At 51.1% G+C, this 13009-nt stretch overlaps 1 protein-coding gene across 1 annotated transcript; it reads right to left on the bottom strand.

Moving 5' to 3' along the window:
- Nucleotides 1-3972: 3972 nt before the first annotated feature.
- On the bottom strand, nucleotides 3973-12387 carry KRT74 (keratin 74). The gene is made up of 9 exons (XM_025883247.1): nucleotides 11917-12387; nucleotides 11086-11300; nucleotides 10333-10393; nucleotides 9767-9862; nucleotides 9129-9293; nucleotides 7819-7944; nucleotides 6328-6548; nucleotides 5873-5907; nucleotides 3973-5367 (listed from the first exon to the last, which is right to left on the bottom strand). The coding sequence occupies exons 1-9, from the start codon at nucleotides 12385-12387 to the stop codon at nucleotides 5156-5158; spliced, it is 1602 nt and encodes a 533-aa protein (XP_025739032.1). The 3' UTR covers nucleotides 3973-5155.
- Nucleotides 12388-13009: the final 622 nt, after the last annotated feature.

Here is a 13009-nt window from a genome sequence, read left to right as displayed (position 1 = left end):
GCACACACATTGTGACTTCCTTCTTCTTTCACATTCCGTGATTCATTCTTCAATTACGAAGCAAGCGCTCTGGGCCAGAGGAAGACAGAAGCTGACAAATCCCCAGGGCTTGCCCTTGGCCAATCAAACGGAAGGCTAGTTATCCCTGTCTCCCTACTGGGCCCGACTGCTCCCCCATCTTGATTCCAGGTTGCTATTTGCCATATAGTGGGAAAGTCCAGGGGCAAAGTCCAGGGACACGGTTTCTTTGGCCTTTTCCTTGCTACCCACTCCTGCCCAAAATTTTATTTTTTATTTGGGTGAGATTCACATAACATAAAATTAACCATTTTAAAGTGAACAATTCCGTAGCATTTAGTGTATTCACAATGTGGTGTAATTACCACCTCTGCGTCCGCACATTTCATCACCCCAAAAGGAAACGCAGTACCTACCCCCTAGCAGGCACTCCCCATCCCCCCTACCCCAGTCTCTGCCACTGCCAAGTTTCTATGGATTTACCTATTCTGGACATTTCATATGAGTGGAGTCATACAATATGTGACCTTCTGTGTCTACCTTCCTTCACTTAGCATCATGTTTTCAAGATTCACCCATATTATAGCATGTGTCTGTACTTCATTGCTTTTTATGCCTGAATAATATCCCGTTGCAAAGTATATGCTACAATTTTTTTTGTCTATTCATTCATTATGGACATTTAGGCTATGTCTTAGTCCTGCCAGGGTGCTATAACAAATACCACAGACTGGTACCTTATAAACAACAGAAATTTACTTCTCACAATTCTGGAAGCTGGGAAGTCCAAGGTCAAGGCACCAGCGTGGTCGCATTGCAGAGGGGACCCTCTTCCTGGTGCACAGCCAGCAACTTCTCCCTATGTCCTCATATGGTAGAAGAGGCTAGGGAGCTCTGTGAGGTCTCTTTTTTTAGAGCACCAGCCCCATTCATGACCTAATAACCTAAGTACTTCCTAAAGACCTCACCTCCAAAAACCACCATCTTTGGGGGTTAGGGTTCCAACATGTGAATTTAGGGGAGACACAAACACTCAGACCATAGCAATCTGTTTCCACCTTTGGTTGTTGTGAACAGTGCCACTATGAACATGCATGTACAAGAATTTGTTTAAGTACCTAGTTTCAATTCTTTTGGATATATAGACAAAGGAGTGGAACTGCTCATATGCCAGTCCTATGTTTAACTTTATGAGGGACTGCCCGATTGTTTTTCACAATGGCTGAACCATTTTACATTCCCACCAGTCACGTACAAAAGTTCCAGTGTCTCCACATCCTTGCTAACACTTTTTACTTTCCATTATTTTTTTTTATTACTGCCATCCTAGTGGGTGTGAAGTGGCACTTCATTATGGTTGGGATTTGCATTTTCCTGATGATGAGCCATGTTGAGCATCCTTGCATGTGCTTTTTGACCATTTGTATGTCTTCTTAGAGGAGAAGTCCATTAAAGTCCTTTGCTCACATTTTAATTGGATTGTTTGTCCTTTTGTTGTTGAGTGCTAGAGTTCTTTGTATGTTCTGGATACTAGACCCGCAGCAGATATATGATGTGCAAATGTTTTCTCTCATTCTGCAGGTTTTCTTTTTACTTTCTTGGTAGTGTCCTTTGATGTACAGAAGTTTTTAAATTTTTATGAAGTCCAACTTTCTCTATTTTTTCTTTTGGTGCTTGTGCTTTGGTGTCATATCTAAGAATCCTTTGCCACATCCAGGGTCATGAAGATTTATCCTTTTATTTCTTCTAAGAGCTTCATGGTTTTAGCTCTTATATTTAGGTTGTTGATTGATTTGCGTAACTTTTGTATATGATGAGAAGTGCGAGTCCAACTTCACTCTTTTGCATGTGGATAGCCAATTGTCCCAGCACGTCCAGGAATGGTGTTGGCATCCTTGTCAAAATGGCCATAAATGTATGGTTTTACTTCTCCAAATCTTTTAAACGTATTTGTGCTAGTTAGGAAGATCCTACGAGCACTCTCTCCTGGGTGTCTCTGTTGGGTGAAGCTCCCTTAAGTGGAAAACCCAGCAAAGAATAAAGCCAGTCCTTGCCCTCGAGGCCCCCAAGTCTGGCACTGAAGGAATCAGTCACACAGAGAGATTATTTCAATCGCATGTGGAAATGTCATGTTGGACGTGAGTAGTGGACACTGCAAGGTTCTAGAAAACAGGCGCTCAGCCCAGCCTAAAGATTCATGAAGGTTTCCAAGAGGAGTGGGTACCCGGACAGAATGTCAAAGGAGCAATAAGACTTGTCCAAGTAGTGAAAGGTGTGAGTGAAAGTCTCCATGCCCAAAGACTGTGAGCATAAGCATCACCCGGACAGATGACTCAGCCCGTAAGTGGACCTTCATTGGAGATCTACACAGAGCAAATGAACTGGATACTTACCCTCCCAGACAGTGTGGACACTCCCTCACTCCCCTGGGCAGCTCTCCAATCAAAACTTCCACACACACCTCTTCCTTCCAGTTTTTTTTGCCCTGTGTGCTGATTCCAGACCCACAGAATTGAAGTTGGTGACCACAGTCCTATCTCTACGATTTGCTCTCTTGGGCTTCAAAGGAATCTTCAAATTCAAGAGCACAGTCATCCTTGTGCACTTCTCAGGATCTTAATTAAGCCCCAGATGACAAAGAATCTCTCCATTTCTCAGGCAGTTAAACCACAACCAGAGAGGCTGCCCCTCTGCCCTCCTCAATACCCAGCACAGGACATGTTGCCTCAGTCCCCCAAAATCACATCTACCTAGCCTCTGAGTCCTTCACTGTGCGCCCAGGACTGGGCACAGCACCCAAGCCTCATAACCCAGTGGTCAGAGGCATACCAGCACTGTGGTCCTGGAGGAGGTAACCCCACGGATGGCTCATGGTTCCTCTAAAGGCTGTTTCAGGTTGTGGATCCCACCCACACCTCCCCTCCCCGCAGCCCCTCTTGCTGGATCGCTGGGAATCTGGTCTTCGGGGAAAGGCAGAGCATCAGTGATGGGAAGGGCCTTAGGGTGGTCCTGGGGTTCATGACCCAGGGAGTCAGTCCATGGATGGGCTTGGGGGGGTTTGCAAACCTCTGAACAGGTAGACATAATTCTGTACCTTTTTCAGGGGAAAAGGCCCATAGCTCACATCAGCTGGTCTGAGTGTAACAGGTGACAGGTTAGTGGCTGAGCCAGAACAGAATCCCCTTAACTCCCAGGGCACTATTCCCCGTACCCACAGTGACCACAGCAATGACATCAGAGGGAGGCTTTTGGGCAGAAAGCCCACAAGACTCTTGGACTCTTGTGTTTCCCAGGGTTTATTGCATCTTGGCACACACAGAAGAGGACCTCCATAATACATGAAAGGCACAATGAGGCCAATGGAGGAGGCAGCTTGGGGTGAGAGGCCCCGCCCTCAGAAGGCCTGCCCCTGTTACCCTGAGGGCTGGAGGGGCAAACTGCTCAGGCCACCCATGCTACTAGATGGATCAGAAAGCCCATCAGAGGGCTGAATTCTGCAGGCCAAAGCTATCAGAACCCCACCCAGCTCCACTACCCACTTCAGAAAATCTAAGACCTCCCAACCCTCACCAAAATAAGCACACAAAACTTGTCCCCAAACCTACTGTGATGGTGTGATTTAAGTTCTCTCTCCAGGAATTTATGTGCTCATCTTTCTAGTTATTTGCTTTAACTTCCTCCTCCTCCAGGAGGCCTTCCTTGTTTAGCTTCTACATTCTGGTCCCTTCTCAGTAATGCTACATGGGTCTTCCTTTCCCTGATTTGTACCAGGACATGGCTTTGCATGTATGTCCATCTCTCCCATCAGCCTTGAGATCACCTCCAGAGCAGCCTGCTCTGATCCGCCTCCAGACTCCCTAAAGGCTTGCACACGTGTGTGGGGCAGGGCCCATTATCGTTAGGGGGTGGGTTATTTGGTGAAATTGACACACTGACAAGACACGCACACTGATATCACCCAAGGGCAATTTATTGAATATACAGCAGAAATCCAGAGTCTTTAACTAGAGCAAAGGAGGAATATTCTTAGGAATATTTACATTAAGAGCCATGACTTCTGGGCTGGGCAGTACCACCAGAGATAGATCAAGCTCCCCTCATTGAACACAGCTCATAGCAACAGGAATCGAGAATCACAAGCACTGCAGGGTACAATCCTAGTGAGAAGACTAAAGATAAATCACGTACCCACAGTCCTTGACCAAAAGGCAACATGATCACACTGCCCTCATCAAAAGAACCGAGTGTTTGAAAAAATTCCCTTTGTTACAGAGGCAGTGATATGCCATGGAAAGAATATAGACCGTGGAGTCAGCCAGACCTGGGCTCCACTCCCGGCCCAGGGAAGTGGATAGTTAGTGGGTAATGGGGGGGCGGGTTCTACAGCCTCTCAGAGGCTGGGGCTTCTCCTCTGTCCCAAGGATGCCGATTGCACCCACCTTGCAGACTGGGCCAGCACGAGAGGCAACGCATGCCGGGAGCCTGGCACGTAGCAGCCACTACCCACATAGGGTAGTAGCTCTTACCAGTAACAGAGGAGTGGGTGGGTGACACAAGGTGGCAGGAAACCCCGAGTTCTCTGTCACTTGGCTTTGCAAAGATGGGTACAGCTGGTGCTGAGCATGTACACCTTTTCTCCTGAATAAGGGGGTCATTCCGCAAAGAGCTTTTGGAGGGGACAGGCAAAGCCTGGCTGACCGTTCGCCTCCTGGGCACACATCTCCATCCTCACCCCAAAGCTGGGGTTGGGGGCGGGACCCCCCAGACAGCTGCTGATTCAGCCTAAGCGCAGAACATGACTATTCCTCCCTCCCCCCCAATCCGGCCCCCGGGGAGGACCAGAACTTCCCGGGGCCAAGAAGGTAATTATAGGCTGTGTCCCAAAGCCTCCCGTCAGCTGAAGGCAGTAGGGAAAGCAAAAAGTCACAGAGTCCACACGGGACCTGAGGAGACAGAGAGGCGATGGTGCCAGTCAGAGCTGGACAGTGAGGGGAACCACAGCACGGGTGGCTGAGTGCACTACAGACGGTCCCAGGACTTGGCGGGGAGGATGGGGGACAGTAGACATCTCTGGGCTGGGTGGAGGCAGCAGGGGCATCCCTTCTCCCCGGTGCTGCGGGGAGGGGGCTCTCAGGGCTTATCGGGCGGCTTTCCTGGCTGGGGCACTGGCAGAGGAGCTCTTGCCCTCGAGGTCTTGGCAGTCCTTGAGGTCTCCCCCGCGTGCCCCCTTGGCCCTGGTCTGCCCGGCCCGAGCGCTGCCGGAGCTGCCCACCACACTGCTGGCCCCGTCATCGGCACTGGACGAAGAGTTGGGGTGGTAGTAGCTGCTTCCCCTGCTGCTGATGATGGCTGAGGAGGAGGGGCCAAGAGCAGAGAGGAAAGGCAGCAAGGGTCAGTCAGAAAAGGAGCCATCCCTCCTTGTCCCCGGCAACCCTCAGCAGCCGGGGAATATCACCAAGATGAATGAGCGCCCTGTGACGTGCCGGGCTCTGAGTAAGGTGGGGACCACGCGACACAGACGTGATCTCTGTCCTCCTGGAGTTTCCTGGACCGTTTGGCCCCCAAATGCACATTTTCAACTCTCTCGCTCTCTCTCGCTCTCTCTCTCTCTCTCTCAATGACAGTGCCCCGGGGAGAGACAGGGAGGAAATGGGGTGGGCATGACTTCAGCACTGTGGCCATGGGACAAAAGGAAGTAGGTTTTCTTTGAAGACAGAGAAGTTTCAAAAGACAGTAACAGAAACTCCCAGATTGGGGGAGACCATGAGTGGAGGGGACATCGTCCTACCCTGGGGTCCCCAACTTTCCCATCCAGCCAGAATCCCCACCTGACCCATCTCTCAGGGATACTTACAGATGCTCACGGAGGATGGGTTTTCACCAGACATCCTGTAAGACAGAAAGTTATAGAAGGATGAAACCTCAGCGAGGGTCTACCCTCAGCTAAACCTTGGTGGGCACCTGCTTTACCATGTATACTATTTTAATTCATCCTTAAAACACTGTGTGAGATGGAGATTATAATCCCATTTTACAGGTGATGAAATAGAGATGCAGAGACACTAAATGATCTGCCAGGACCACAGCTTATATGTGCCAAAGCCAGTGAGGAAATCTGGTCTGTCTGATACTACTTGTTCTTCTGCCTGCTTCCTGTCTGAGCTCCCCTCGCAGGGAGCAGCAACTGAGCTCCCCAGTCAAACCACCACCCTGTGTGCATGTCTTTCATCTTCCACTTCCCAAATGTCCCCAGCCCAGCAGGGAGCCACCCACAGCCCCTTCTCCCCAGCACTCCCCTCTACCCCACACCTGCACTCCTCGCCCTCCAGCAGCTTGCGGTAGGTGGCGATCTCCACGTCCAGGGCCAGCTTCAGGCTCATGAGCTCCTGGTACTCGCGCAGCATCCGGGCCAGCTCCTCCTTGGCCTGGTGCAGGGCAGCCTCCAACTCGTCCAGCTTGGCCCGGGCATCCTTCAGGGCACAGTCGCCCCGCTGCTCAGCATCGGCGATGGCTGTCTCCAGGTTGGCACACTGAAAGCCAAAGAACAGGGAGATCATCAGAATGCAAAATAGTTTTTAGATCTTCCGGGTTAGGTAGCACAACCCCCTCACTTCCCAGATGAGGCCCGAGGTGACAGCGAGTAAGGCTGCAGAGGCAGAGCTAGAGCCAGGCCTCCTCTATTTTCTGTTGCAGATGGATATTCTGTGAGAAGCTGCTGAAGCAGTTGCATTTCATGAATATAGGAAGAAACTCGCAATGTTTGCAAAGTTGTCTAGTCCCTGCGGTTGGAGGCCATCAATGGCTCCAGGTTGAAAAGACACCAGGGCCAGGAGAATCATGCTGAGACCCCAGCCAGGATGCCTCCAGGGATCGGACAGCATGCCAAGGCACCACTCTTGTCAGATTCCTGTCTGCAGGACAGCTCCCAGTGGGGACCCTTGCTACCTGTAAGCACCAGGAGTGAGTGTTTCTGTAACACTCCAGCACTCTGCAGGGAGGGTCTGGCTAAATGCACCCTTTCTCAGCTTGAAGAGGGCGTGGAGGTTGTAGGGACTCAGGGAAGAGAGTGGGCACTGCTCTTTCATGTTGGTGTTCTATCACTAGTAGAGTTGACTTGGTTCTTTGGGGAGGACACAGGAAGGATTCCCCACCCGCTTAATATCATCTCCCCGCCGACATGGTGTTTAAGCTCTGCTGCTTTCAGGGAAGACAGGATCCCCTAGCTGAAGTGGACATGGTACTGTGGTACAGGGCAGGGACACCCAGGAGGGCTTCATCCGCTGCTGTCCTCCCTTGGTCACCAGGATGATGCCCCCACCCTGAGGGCAAGAACTTAATGTGGCCACGTGTTTTGCGGGTCCAGTGGGAGGAGGAGGTATGGGGCCTGCTGTCAGAGGGCACATCTGAAGGGGATGTAGAGCAGGTTTGTTGCACACAGAAAAGGTCTGAGAAAGAGGGGGAAAGAAGGAGGAAAACTGATTTCCATCCTGACTCTGTTGATAACCAGCTGGAGACCTTGGGCAAGTCACTTCCCTCTCCTTATCTGCCCATCTTCTTTATCTGCAAACTGGGAGTTGGATGAAGTAAGCTCAAGGCACTTCCCAGCTCTTAGTAGAGTGTCAGCTCCGACCACGGGTACAGAGGCAGGTGGGAAAGAGGGACAGTGGATGGCTGAGGGGCTCCCAAACCCAAACTGGGAGATATGCTTTTTACTAAAGGGTGGGCTCCAGTTTCTCCACTGCAGCGGATGAGACTGAACTTCACAAAGAACTTGACATTCTCTGTGAGGTTGCTGCCCACCTGCTTCTTTACATTTGCAATCTCACACCGGATCCTCTGGATAAGCCGGTTCAGCTCTGACATCTCGTTCTTGGTGTGTTTGAGGTCATCACCATGCCGGCCTGCTGTCAGCTGCAGCTCTTGGATCTGGTTTCCCAGAGACAGAAAGTTGGTTATGAGACAGGACTGCGACCCCCGCCCCCGATTCGAAGTAGAGGAAGGGTCCTGAGCAAGCAATTCCATGGTTGGGGCCAGCCAGGGGAGATGGCTCCAGAACAGGATGTGATGGAGCCGGGGCCTGGACATCCTTCCAGCTGTGTGGTGGTGGTTCCGACCAAGAAGTCCACCCACTTCTCTAAGCGGAAACTGTGTGCTGGACCCATCCTTTCTCATTGCCCTGCCTGTAATCTTTCCTAAGCTGGATGAAATTTCGAAAGGTGCAGGTCACATTTATTAAGCACTTCTGAAATGTAAGAAGAGCTCTCCACTCATTAAGCACCTCTTTACAGAGGCCTCTGTTAAAGGCCAGATTCTACTCCAGGTGCTAAGGATGCAGCAGTGAACAGGATCGGTGAGGTCCCTTCCTTCACGGGACATACATTCTCCCGCAGCCCTTTCTCAGTGACAAGTGGAGGGCCGGGGGGGGGCACACTGAAGACAATGTGTACCATTGGGGTGGTTGGGATTGTTGGGTCGGGGCTTGTAGCTCATATCTTTCCCTCTTCCCTTGCCCAGTCCTCCAGAGAAGAAGGGATGATGTATCCAAGGACAGGGGATGCGGAACCTGTGATCTTTGCTGTTGATGGGATTTAACAATGTGAGGAGTGCCAGAGCAGGGCAGGTGTGAAGCCCTGGAGAGCACACAGGTAAAGGGTCTTCTCTAAGCATAACTCCCGTTACCCAGAATCCACCTAGACTTCCACTTCCTATTCTTGGAAGTCCAGAAAAGAGCTCATGGCTTCCTCTTCACTCCCTGCCCCACGCTGGGTCTCCCATAACTACTCTCCACCATATTTGTTATTCTCTCTCCTTCTGCCCCATGATGACATGACCTAATCCCTGGAAACACATTTGTTCTACAGCAGAAACACCTCTCTTCTTTCTTCTGTCAGAAGATTACCTGTCCCTCTCTATTGAATATGCCCATCCATTTATCTTTGATAACAGTCTCTACTGAGAATTCTTTTTGAATAGAATATCGTTAAAGCATTGGTTATAACCATTCTTTCATTCAGCACATCTACAAAGGTAGCTCTTTCATTCACTGGTGGAGGTGTCCCTTCCCAGGAAAGGAGAGACTGGTGGAAGACAGAGATCCCCTTGGTGCCCACCTTGCTCTGGTATAGGGCCTCGGCTTCAGCCTTGCTCTTCAGGGCGATCTCCTCATACTGAGCTCGGACCTTGGCAATGATGCTGTCCAGGTCCAGGTCCCGGTTGTTGTCCATGGACAGGATGACAGAGGTTTCACTGGCATGAGTCTGAATCTGGGCCATCTCCTGAGTTGAGAGGTGAGGACAGAGTCAGGGTCCCCTAGCCTCCCTTTGTTGCCTATTCGTCTTCTGGGCTGAAGTGGTGGGAAGAAGTGCCTGCTCTAGGTCTGAATGTTGGAGCCAAGGGAGAAGGCTCACAGCAGCAGGATGCACCCCTCATGGGCAGTGGGCAGTGAGAGACATTTCCTATAGTTCACAGAGTCAAGAACCTGTGCTTGAGTAGGACCTCATGGGGTCATTTTTTTTCTGCCTGAGTGCAAGATCACTATCATAGCCCAGGTGGGATTATCTCTTGTGTATATGGCTTCTGGGGACCAAGATCCTACACTTCCATGGCCTCCCAGTGCAGAGTTTTGCACCTTTCTATCAAAACGTCTTTAATTCTGTTTATCCTAAATCCCTCTTATTGACATCTTTCCAGAAGAGCCAAGTGAGGCCCTCACTTGGCTGGGGTGGGAGAAAGACAGGAACATCCTCACCATTTCATACAAACACTTGAGGAACTTGATGTCTTTGTCCAGAGAATCTACTTTGGCCTGGAGCTCCACCTTCACTGTGTAGGCTGCATCTGCATCCTGCCAAAAGCACCCAGAACATTCAGTCAATACAACCTTCATCTCATGAGCTTTCCCTGTCCCTGCTCCCAGAGCCATCTGATTTCCTATTGTTTGCCTGCAAACGGAAGCATATGGATGAATAAAATTTTTTCTCATACTCAACGACTCTTTGAAAATAGAGAAAGAGGAATATTGCTCTGTTACACTGGAGAAAACAAAGCCCAGAGAGGCAGAATGAGTTTCCCCAAGTCACATAGGAGGGCCAAGCTGGACCAGAGTTTCCCTTTTCCCAGAGCAGAATTCTCTCCTGTCTGTCTCTGTCCTTTGCCTGGCTGTGTATCCTGCCTCTTCAGCTTGCTAGAGGCCAGAACAATGACTCCATCCCCACTCAGGCATCAGCCCCTCCCCAGGAGGCCTGGGCTGGAGTCCTGAGCAGAGCTGGTTAGGATGGGGATGCAAAAGAGAGCAAAGGCTCTTCACTCCCTTACCTTCTTGAGCACCACAAAATCGTTCTCAGCTGCTGTGCGCCGACTAATCTCCACCTCATACCTGTGGGCAAAAAGAGAAGATAGCAGGGGCCTCAGTCCCCTGGGCCAAGTAACCTCCTGTTCTCACTGGTGGGCAAGTGCTCAGAATGCAGAGTCCCTGCAGGATCTCCTAGAGGTGAGCACTGCACAGGCTGGGAGTGGCAGGACTATGTCCCTGAGGTATCTCATTAATATTCCACTCGCTGGATGCTAGGAAAATATCCAAGTGCCTATTAGATTCCCCAAACTGGCATTGAACAAGACACTGGATCAATGAGCATGGAACTCCTTCCTATCAACCAGGTAGGAAGTTCTCATCAAACAGGGCAGGCTGTTCCCCCACAACCAAGGGAGGGCTGTGAGCCCCTGGCCCTGGTGCTTGCTCTCTCCCTTCCTAAAAAGTGGCACAGAGATTGGGTTTGCCCAGGAGCCTCTGGAAACATGACCCATGACCTTGGTGGGACCTGCCCACCTCTTCTTATAGTCCTCCACAACGTCCCACACCCTCCTCAGTTCTGAGTCCAGCCGTACACTGTCCCTGGACTACCTGGCCACCCAGAGAGGGCCCTCATCTTGCCCGGCTTGGGGAACTCGGGATGGGCCACTCTCACCCGAGCTCAGTGCCCCTGAGGCCAGAGGCAAGTGTCCCATGGCCTGCCGGGAAAGCCCAGCGCTGGCAGGCCAGTCAGCCTATAGGTGTGGGGCCCCGCTCACCTCCTCTTGTAGTCCTCCACCACATCCCGCACGCTCCTCAGCTCCGAGTCCAGCCGCACCCTGTCCCCGGACAGCGTCTCCAGCTGCTTCCGCAGGTTGCTGATGTAGCCCTCGAGGATGGGCTCCAGGTTCTTCCTGCAGTTGTTCAGGTCCAGCTGCTGCAGCAGCTCCCACTTGGTCTCCAGCACCTGGTTCTGCTGCTCCAGGAACCGCACCTGGGACCACAATGGAAGTGATCATGTCCACGGACATAGACTATTGACTCTCAGGTTATATAGATTTTTCTAAAGTCATTAGGCTCAGATGTTGACTCTCCACTCAGGGAATTCCATGCAAACTAGACCCTTTGCAAGTGCTCATCCCATAGCTTTCTAGACAAAACCAATCCCTGAACACTCATGGAAGAAGGAAATGCCGTAACTTTCTTTCATTGCCTGACTCAGCACCCAGGAGATGCTCTTCCTGATGACTCAGCCAAGTGTTTCTTCTGTACTGTGAGCCCTCCCCTCCCAATGGTGTTGATTCTACTGGCTCTTCATCTTCTTTAAAGGGCTGGAGATTCGTCCAGCTGTCCTCCAGAAACCCAGCACTTCTTTCTCAAGGCGGGGGTACCCTTTACTCAATTTTCCACCCATCTCTGCAAAATCCCCCAAGGAAGCAACACATTCATTTATTCCTTTGTGCTACCCAGCTTACAGGACGTTATGATGAGGGAGCCCTTCCTGAGGCCCAGTTGCCACCTTTCTATCCACAGTGCCCTGTCCGCTCCCAGGCAGCAAGGAATTGCTCACATCTCACTGAACTGTCTCATCCTCCTCCCATGAAACCCACCTTATCAATGAAGGAGGCAAACTTGTCATTCAGAGCCTTGATCTGCTCCCGCTCCTGGATACGCACTCTCTGGATCTCCGGGTCTAGCTCCATGTTGAGGGGGGCCAGGAGACTCTTGTTGATGGTGACCCGGTAGATGCCCCCAGGTGGGCACATGGATGGGCACACAGGCCCTGAGGCCACACTGCCAAACATGCTGCCAGCAAAGCCAGTGGCCCTCCCCCCTCCATACCCAGAGCCAGCTCCAAAATTATAACCTCCAGTCCGAACACCACCAGCAGCCATGTTGAGGGAAATACACCGATTCCCTCCAAGACTGTAGAGGCTCCGACTGCCAAAGCCAGCCCCAGGTCCTTTGCCAACTGCACGGTAAGAAGCAGCACTGCCCAGAGCCTGCCTCAGCACCACTGCTGAGTGCCCACTGAAGCCACCCTTGTCACCACCAGGCTTGATGTTCAGTTGCCGATTCATGCTGGGAAAGATGGAGTTAACAGAGTTAGAGAAAGCAGTCAGCAACGGATAGAGAACACTCTGATGAGGCGCCCAGAGTGCTGCCTCCTTTTATCCTGTTGAGCCCAGGACACCGGAAAAGGGCGTCTCTCCACTATCTCCTTTCTTTGTGCTGAAGGGCCAGGAGCCATGGGTAATTTGTAGAACAGAGATCTCCAAGCCCTTTGCAGCAACAAAGTGTTTCTGATAGCCAGCAGAATATGCTGCCCTTGCAGACTGGATTGGTCTAATCGGGCATTTATCTGTGCTCTTAATTAGGGACCTGGGGATTTATCCCCTTCTGAGATCTCCTAGCTTTCTTTTTTTCCGGGCTGCCTCCTTCTTGCTTATCTATCAGCAAGGAGCAGGGGAAATGTCTGGCTTTATCCGGAAAGGGCTCATCCAAAAACCCAAGGTTTCCTCCCAAGAGAATCCATCTCCTAGTATCTGGTCTTGTTGAGGAGCCGAAGTGTGCACGCCAGAGAAGAGGAGACTCAGAAAGAACATGAGGGGTGTCTTCAAAGATCTAGATCCAAGCAGAATTTCCAGGCATCACTCTTTGGGTCGCTAAGAACTCCAGCTGTCCAGTGGTGGAACACACCTC

This window comes from Callorhinus ursinus, unplaced genomic scaffold (genome assembly GCF_003265705.2).
Source record: "Callorhinus ursinus isolate GAN/ISIS: 27379988/994484 unplaced genomic scaffold, GSC_fseal_2.0 scaffold44, whole genome shotgun sequence".
NCBI classification, from domain to species: domain Eukaryota; kingdom Metazoa; phylum Chordata; class Mammalia; order Carnivora; family Otariidae; genus Callorhinus; species Callorhinus ursinus.
The sequence above is the reverse complement of the archived record's forward strand: the minus strand, read 5'-3'. Positions and strand labels throughout refer to the sequence as shown.

Excerpts from the sequence above, each read along its gene's own strand:
- KRT74 (XM_025883247.1), bottom strand. The coding sequence starts at position 12,387 with ATGAATCGGCAACTGAACATCAAGCCTGGTGGTGACAAGGGTGGCTTC. Across the intron at positions 7,945-9,128 it reads AGGCCCTATACCAGAGCAAG|ATCCAAGAGCTGCAGCTGAC; the intron begins GTGGGCACCAAG and ends CTGGGAAACCAG. Across the intron at positions 5,368-5,872 it reads CCCATCCTCCGTGAGCATCT|CCATCATCAGCAGCAGGGGA; the intron begins GTAAGTATCCCT and ends CCTCCTCCTCAG.